The sequence below is a fragment of the Carcharodon carcharias genome, chromosome 6 (genome assembly GCF_017639515.1).
Source record: "Carcharodon carcharias isolate sCarCar2 chromosome 6, sCarCar2.pri, whole genome shotgun sequence".
In the NCBI taxonomy this organism is placed as follows: Eukaryota; Metazoa; Chordata; class Chondrichthyes; order Lamniformes; family Lamnidae; genus Carcharodon; species Carcharodon carcharias.
The window spans coordinates 19964617-19973063 of NC_054472.1; the positions used below are offsets into that span (position 1 = coordinate 19964617).

At 45.7% G+C, this 8447-nt stretch overlaps 1 protein-coding gene across 1 annotated transcript; it reads left to right on the forward strand.

The window, feature by feature from the left end:
* The first annotated feature begins 985 nt into the window (after nucleotides 1–985).
* LOC121279404 (myc proto-oncogene protein-like) lies at nucleotides 986–4527 on the forward strand. The gene is made up of 3 exons (XM_041190626.1): nucleotides 986–1143; nucleotides 1743–2558; nucleotides 3308–4527. The coding sequence occupies exons 2-3, from the start codon at nucleotides 1751–1753 to the stop codon at nucleotides 3910–3912; spliced, it is 1413 nt and encodes a 470-aa protein (XP_041046560.1). The 5' UTR covers nucleotides 986–1143; nucleotides 1743–1750; the 3' UTR covers nucleotides 3913–4527.
* Nucleotides 4528–8447: the final 3920 nt, after the last annotated feature.

The following is an 8447-nucleotide window of genomic DNA, read 5'->3' on the forward strand; positions in this document are numbered from 1 at the left end:
GACTCGGAACGTCAACTTTGCTCTTCTCCGTCGATGCTGCCAGACCTGTTGAGTTTTTCCAGGTAATTCTGTTTTTGTTTTGGATTTCCAGCATCCGTAGTTTTTTTTGTTTTTTTTTACCTTTAAATAATTATCCTACGTAGAGTAAATCGTTGCCTTTGAGAGAGGGGAAAAAATAACTATTGGAGGGAGGGGGGTGTTTGTGGAAAGAAAACAGCCAAGGTTGGAAAAGCGAAATTGAAAAAAAATGGGACATTCCATATTGATCGAATTCAACTTTGCCAGTTTGGCAGCGAATCAGTTAAATCGCATTGCTTTTACCGCAGCAGCGCCCTCCCTGTTTCTCACTCAAAAGATTGCAATCCTACAGAGGAGATAGTCAAAGCTGTCTATATTTATATCCTGTCAAGAAATCCTGCTTCCCTCCCACTCCTTGGATCAAGAAGTGACCTGGGGGGGAGGGGGGAGTTAATGTGGAGGGTTTGGGGTGGGGGGGAAGCTTTGTTTTGGGGAGAGGGGAAAGGGGAGGGAGTTGCTGTTTTGTAACATGTTGTGAAATTTAATGTTGGAAAAAAGAAATGGTTACAATGCGTAATAGTTTTGGCGCGAAAGTAGGTGTATGGCGCGGCGGGGGGCGGGGGGGGGTTTGGTAGGGGGTGGGGTAGGGGGGCGGGACTGTGTCAATGCATTAAACCGGGTTACACGCACTGGAGCTAGGTTAAAGCACTTTAGAGTAAGCAGGGCAGTGAGGACTGAGTCTCTGATATTACAGGGGAGACAGAGTAAGGCGACCAGTGCATGTATACAAGCTAGTAAACTCACTCCTCACTCACAGTCCATCATTGTGTGGCTTGTCTCCTACAGATTGCAACACTAAGGAGCCTCATACCAGGAAAGGGGGGGGGGGGGGGTGTGTGGGGGGGGGTGGGGTTGGAGTTGTGTGTGTGTGTGTGTGTGTGTGTTGACGGGGTGGTGGTGGGGGGCGTTCAAAAAGAAAGCAGGCTGCTGCGTTTGGGGATTTTATTTTGGGGAAGGGGGGGTGGATATCATTGCATTACTGCTCGCGGTGTTTTCTGAGTCGGATTTGTCGGGGGCACTGCTCGTTCCTGGAGCCCGTGTCCCAGTCGCTGCTACATTTCTCCGGTAAGTGTTGCTGTTCTCGCTTCTTATTTATGAGTAAATAGACGGGGGAGAGAAAAGCCGAACAAAGCGCCCAGCCCCTTTCCAAGGCAGCATTTCTGCTGTTGAGAGCCGGCCGGCCGGCATTGCTCAGTTTTTTGCAACTAACCAGTGTGTTACATTTTCCGTTCTATAATTCCTGAAAGCTATTTTAGATTGTGTGGACGAAAGACTGTTCTAACGGGAGTGTTTATTTTTAAAAAACTGAGTAATATATACTTTTATCACGTAGTGAGGAGGGGAGGGAAGGGAAGGGAAGGGAGGGGGGGTCCACCCGGTTGTTGCAATGCTTGAGTAGAAGTTATTCAGACTTTGCCATGAGCAAATGTGTAGTTTTTTTTAAAGAGCTCCGTCAATGCTTGGTATTTAAAGCCCGGCTTTTGGGGGCTGGCGATTATAAAGGGGCTTGTGTGTTAAGAGAATTTAAAAAACCAATGCATAATTTTTGCATTTATTCATTTTTCCCCTTCCCCCCCCCCCTCCTCTCTCAAAATGTTGTGATTGTGTTCATTTTTTAAAAAAAAATTAAAAAGTACTATTTCCCGTTTCTGATTCGGACGCAGAATTCAAGATGCCCCTGACTGCTTCAGCCACTCTCCTGGGCAAAAGCTACAACTACGACTATGACTACGACTCCTTCCAGCCGGTTTTCTACGACGAGGAGGAGAATTTTTACCAGCAGCAGCTGCCGGCTCCGAGTGAGGACATCTGGAAGAAATTCGAGCTGCTACCCACCCCTCCCCTGTCCCCCAGCCGGAGACCCAGCTTCAGCCTGCCGCCCAGCTTCTACCCTTCCAACGCCGACCAGCTGGAGATGGTCACCGAGTTCCTGGGCGACGACCTGGTCAACCAGAGCTTCATCTGCGACTCGGACTCCGAGTCGGTGCTCAAGTCCATCATCATCCAGGATTGCATGTGGAGCGGCTTCTCGGCGGCCGCCAAGCTGGAGAAGGTGGTGAGCGAGCGGCTGGCATCGCTGCAAGCGGCCAGGAAGGAGCCGGCCGGCCTCTGCGCCTCCTCCACCCCTTCTTCCTCCTCTTCTCCCCCAGCCCCCCTGCTCTCCTCCTCCTCCTCCTCGTCCTCCGCCTCCTGCAGTTCCTCCTCCTCCTCCTCCCCCCCCCACTACTCTTCCACCTCCGCCGGCAGCGGTGTCGTCGTCGTCTTACCTTCCTCGCCTGCCCCGGCCGTCGTCGCCGCCACTGCTGCACCGGTCCACCTGGGCATTGGGCTGGGCGCCGCTTCCAGCACCTACCTGCACGACCTCAACACCTCGGCCACCGACTGCATCGACCCCTCGGTGGTCTTCCCCTACCCATTCACCGAGCACAAAGCGCCGGGAGCCAGCAGCCCCCCCGCCGCAGAAACGCCGAGTGACTCCGGTAAGGAAAATTTGCATTTTTACTGAATTTCCAAAACATAACATTATTAATGCTCAGCAATTTTTTTTTTTGGGGGGGGGGGGGTGAAAATAGCATTTTTTTTTTAAAAAACCCAAACGATTTTGCATTAAACTCCGCGTTCCCGAATTTTATTGCGAGAGCTTCGCTTCTATTTGATTTTCCTTTGCTCTTTGAGGATTTTTTTTAGTTGTCTTGTGTGTTGCTTTTTTAAAAGATTTTATTTTTGTTTTTTTTTGAGTATGTGTGTTGGATTTAACATTGTTAAGACATTGCGTCGGCCACATTGCAAATGCACAAGGGGAAGGAGAGAAGAATTTGTGCAGATTTTTTCTCTGTCATGTCGACTGGATTGAGTCGGGTTACGCCGGGGCAAACTGGGTGAAAGTGTAATAAGGGGGCTGGACATTCCGGGCTGACAAATTTCATAGAGGACCTTTATCAAAGAAGCTTTTCACCCCCCTCCTCCCCATCCGCCGCCCACCCCCCAGAACTGGGCGTGTTTTAATCAACTCCTTCAGGCACTCTTAAGCTGTCTTGGGAGGGGGAGGGAAGAGACAAGAGGATATTGCGCAATCGCTATATCCTCCACTGAACAGGCTTGGCTTGAATCTAGTGCTGCTGTAATGCAAATATCAGCTGACTTGGGGCCCCATTGCGGAAGATACTTCACTGCACAGCCCTCCCGAATTATATTTTAACTTCTCTTTTTCTTTGTGTTGCTTCTGCAGAAGAGGAACAAGAGGATGATGAGGAAGACGATGATTATGAGGAGGAGGAGGAGGAGGACGACGAAGAGATTGATGTGGTGACGGTGGAGAAGAGGCAGCCCTCCGCCCGGAGAGCGGAGTTCAACACAAACACAGCCGGCATTGCCAGGCCCCAGCACAGCCCCCTGGTCCTCAAGCGGTGCCATGTCCCCATCCACCAGCACAATTACGCAGCACCCTCGCCGCAGCCCCCTGCCAAGCGCCTCAAGGTGGAGAGCAGCCGCGTCCTCAAGCAGATCAGCATCAACAGCAAAGGCAAATGCCCGAGCCCGAGGACATCGGACTCTGAGGAGAATGACAAGAGGAGGACGCACAACGTGCTGGAGCGCCAGAGGAGGAACGAGCTGAAACTGAGCTTTTTCGCTTTAAGAGATCAGATCCCGGAGGTGGCAATGAATGACAAAGCGGCCAAAGTGGTCATACTCAAAAAGGCAACAGAACACATATTGTCAATCCAGTCAAACGAACAGAGACTGATATCAGAGAAGGAACAATTGAGGAGAAAGCGAGAACAACTGAAACACAGGCTTGAACAGCTGAGGAACTCTAGCAGGCAGAAATATTAAAAAAACCTTTCCATTTTTTTGTTGTTGGTTTTAGACTGCCTAAGGGCATCTGCTGTTGTAACTTCTTTACAGGACATTTCCAGTGCATACAAAAACAAATATGCTGAACTCTTCCTCTTGCATGCTAATGCAACATTTACATCATAGACTGAAACTACACAACCATGGCCAGCCTCTTCTTTGTGGTAACACTTTGATTTTTGGCCAGAAATATGTGATACTGCCTCATTATAAGCAAAGACTTTTAGAAAATGGGAAAACGGGACATCCACACTTTTTCTCTGGCAGGGTGGATTTGCCATGTATTAGTTTCACCAAATGTTTAACTTTTAATTTACAGATATATTTGTATTTAATGCATTTATTTTTCTTAAAAAAACGCAAAATCTTGTGGTTGACTATTACCAGGTCTAAATAGTTTGAAATTTAAAACTTTTTGTTTTATGGATTACCCTTTTGTAAAGAAATTTGTACAGTTAATAAATTAGTAGAAAATGTATTTACTGTTTTTATGTAATATCACTTGCTAACCAGTTACAAACTGGAAACTTTGGTTTGTTTGCACCATTTCTCAGTTAGCATGTGAATTGTGCCATAAAAAAAACTTTCATCTAATCCTTGGCTGCAATCTTCTTATTGGCCTGGTTTTGTTCAGTGCACTGTGATTGTACCATCTTGTCTGGATGAAGTGTGTGTGAGTTGAGGGGGTGAAGCAGGTAGGCCAATAGACATTTGCACCCAGAATTTACACGGGAGGATCTTGGAATAGAGAGAAGGTTCAGGTGGGTGTGGGTCATATAGAAAATATATTTGTCCACAACCTTTATTCAATTGGAAATGATTCAAAGGTGCACATTGATCCAATCAAGTGTATTAATGTGAGATGTAACAACGAACCTGGTCATTTTCTTTGATAGGTTTTCTCAGTTGAATTATATATAAAATTAAATAAAATTGTCATTGAACACTCACTTTGAATAATCAGTACAGTGCTAGTTCATACAAAGCACACAGGGTAATACAAAGGTGGATGTGGTTGACAAATATGCTGGGAGACAAATGAAAGAAGCTTGGGTCAACTGGAAGGCTAGCCATCCAATAGTTGTAGCTGCAGTCAATGTTTACCAGAAATCCTATAGAGCGAAGTCTTATAGCTATCTTTAATCTGCACTTTTGCCACACCATCCTATAGAATTTTTGAACATTTAGCTTCACCCAAAGAAATCATGCAGTTAAATGACAAACCCATGCTCTTAGTGTATGTTTTTTTTATGGACTACGTCAGCTAGTGGGCAAGATCACATTCTCGCACCTTTATAATTGGCAGTGCTTAAAAGTCATAGCGGTGGTACCTCAACACCAGCTATTATTAAAAGCTGCATAGATAAATCATCCGGGTCTCATTTGTTGCCGATAAGGCTGCTCCTCTGTCCCATCATTTATCATATGTCGACCGGGGTTTTCTAAATGCGTGCAGACATTTGGAGTCTGGATTACAGCGGCTGCATGACCTCGCTTTTAAATGGCACTAATCGAGGAGTTTCTGAAGGATGTTCACTATTAAGAAATAGGTAGTAAACACTTGGGGAAAAAATGAAATGATAATTTAATGAATTGTAGCCCAGTTATTTCCATTCGCTCTTCAGTTATTACCAAATTCCCATCCAAACGTTAGTTCTCTCCTTGGTGCTGTTCATTTCTTGCAGATTCCATACACACCAACATACATTTGTTGCAAAACTTGAAGGAGAAAGCTTTGGCATTTCAATGCAACTGTTTTTATTTGGAATATTTAACATGTTGGCGAATACTGTGCCGGAGCCAACACGAGGCTCAATACATGGGTATTGGAAACAACTTCAGGCGTGGACATAAAATCGCCCAAGATTGATAGACAAATATTCAGTGGTAACATACTATTTATGCATTTGCAAAGGGGTTGGGGGAGAGAAGCACACGTGTGTGTGTGTGTAAATGCTTGGTCTGTGAGGGTTGAACTAGCTATTAGGAATTACTCCAGTGAGATCTGAAAACATTGTTGCATGCTATGGGGGAAACCATAATAATGGGGGTGGGGTGGAAAAGCGCTTCCTTGTTGCATAGAGAAGCTGCAACCCCCCCCCCTCCCCAACACACAATTGATAATGAGAAAATGGGCATCAATGACAGCTCCAGTCTGCCCATTGTATCCTCTCAGCTCTGAGTAGGGCGGGGCGGGGCGAGGAGGGGAAGGGGATTCCGGCGCGCGGATGGGTGTTCCCTCGCCGGGTCCCGTGACGTCAGTCGCTGGCGGCGCCGGTCAACGTTCCACTGACGTCGCGCGAGCTGAAGGCGTGCGAGCACATGGAATAGTGATGGAGGAGCAGCAGCAAGGAGCAAACAACCTGCCTGCAAGAGCAATGGGACAAGTTGGCCAGCACTGTGCAATGGAAAGATCTCGCTGACAACCCCCCCAGCCAAGCTCGCCTCGGAAGCCGCCAGCAACCCCCTCTGTCTTTTCCATTCCATTGCCACTTACCTTTGGAGGGGTTGGGGAGGAGGAGGAGGAGGAGGGGGGTGGAGAGTGAGAGGCAATTGTTAATATTCGCAACCATCTCCCTGCATGTTGCTTTTTTAAAAAAAAAACATACGTATATAAATTGCAACATTCACTGTATCTACAAGGGATGCACCCGGGGGGGGGGGAAAAAAATCCAAGTGGACTTCTGAGATGACCTGGAGTGAGCCTTTATTGTATCAACTTGCTGCTTTGGGTGAGAATCGCATGTCTGATGTTTCTTTTGTTTCATTCTTTAAATCCGAACGGGCTAAAAAAAAATTGCAGTGATTTACAGTAATTTGCTTGTGAGACGAAGCTGCTTTTGCATTCACATGAAGCTGATTATGGCTCATGTTTAATGCATTGTTACAGCCCTTCTCTTTCGATGGTGCCTTAAGGTTGAACTTGTGTGTTTTTATTTTTGGCCAGGAAGTATTTTTTAACATGAGCTCTTTTAAAAATATACTCTTCAGGTCCATCTCTTGAGGGCTCCCTCACAGACTTGCCATTTCAAGTTGCTCCTATTCGCATTTTATTGGATTTTTTTAACTTTTAAACGTACAGGGTAAACCCTGCTTTTGAAAAGTTTTATCGTGCTGTTTTGAACTGGTGTCTTTTGAACCAAATGCAAGAGCAGAAAGTTAATAATTTGCCTCCCCATTGCCCCCCTCCCCCCCTCCTCCTCTATGAATGTTTGTATTAAATTATGAAAGTTTCTAAGGCTGGAACACTTGTGTCATGGCTTGGGAGGTATTTATTGAGGTAGCAGGCTCTATTCACACTGTGAAATCAGATTTCACTGTGCCGCAGCCATTTGAAGACGAAATTGCAGGATCTAAGCATCAAGATTGTCTGGTTTAATGCAGTATGTTTATGTGCAAAGTAGCTTGCAGTTGATGGGCTTTGTAGTTTATTTTTCTCCCCTCCCCAGCACAGAGAAAAGCACAGGAGATGATCTATCCAGGAGGCGGTGATTATGAATTCGTATTTCCTGCATTACCTAACCGTTATCCAGTCCCTGCCTTCGATTGACAGGGCTGTCGGAGGAAACCTCCCACTGTTGCAGACTGCTATGGAACTCACTTGAAATCTGATGCACAAGGACTGGGGCAGCTATAGCAGACCCAAAGGAAAGAATGCGGCCATTCAAATATGTGGCCTTTTCCTGGAGAAAGTGACTTTTTAAGCAGTGTTTTGTGATTTGTGAAATAGACATCGTTGTACAGCATGTGTTCTAGGAAAAAAACTTGCTTTTAGTACTGGAGCAGGTGCATAGACAACCCTGGCGTTTACCTGTTTGAAAGGTAAACGAGGAAGTGAGGTTCTTGTCCATTTGCTCGTGAAAAATGATGCTCTAAGGTGTTCAGTTCATTGTAATATGGTTAATGACACTGTTATACATTGTGTAACATAACTTGCGCAACAATGAGTGTTGTTGGTTGGTTGTAGGTTTCTTTAAGACAGCTTCTTTTGGTGCTATGTTAATGGTACCCATCTCTACAACCTCCCATAGCCCTGCGAGAACTCTGCACTCCTCTAATTCTGGCTTCTTGTGTGTTCCTTTTTCCCCATCATTGGTGGCTGTGGCCTTCAGCTGTCTCAGCCCTGAGCTCTGAAGTTCTGTTTCCTTTCCTCCCTCCTCCTTTAAGACGGTCTTTAAAACCTATTACTTTGACTAAGTTTTTGGTCACCTCCTGATGTGGCTGAGTATCAAGTCTTGTTTGATAATGCTCGTGTAAAGCACTTTGGACCTTTTTGCTACATTAAAGGCTTGACATAAGTGCATGAAATTATTGCTGTTCAGGTTTTGCAACTTTTTGAGAAAGTTGAAAATTAGGTGCAAACTAGAAATATTTAAGTTTCAACATCACGTATTTGTGGTAAGAAACATTCAGAAGTAGAGAGTGGTGAAGCAGAGCCCAGCCTGGATGTTTGAATTGTATCTGAAATGAATGCTGGTCTTTTGTTTTGCTAAATTGGCTGTTCTTCTTATCCT

What these genes read in the sequence shown, in the direction of transcription:
- LOC121279404 (XM_041190626.1), top strand. Translation starts at nt 1,751, where the DNA reads ATGCCCCTGACTGCTTCAGCCACTCTCCTGGGCAAAAGCTACAACTAC. An exon ending in AGAAACGCCGAGTGACTCCG is followed by an intron (nt 2,559 to 3,307) that starts GTAAGGAAAATT and finishes TTGCTTCTGCAG; the next exon opens with AAGAGGAACAAGAGGATGAT.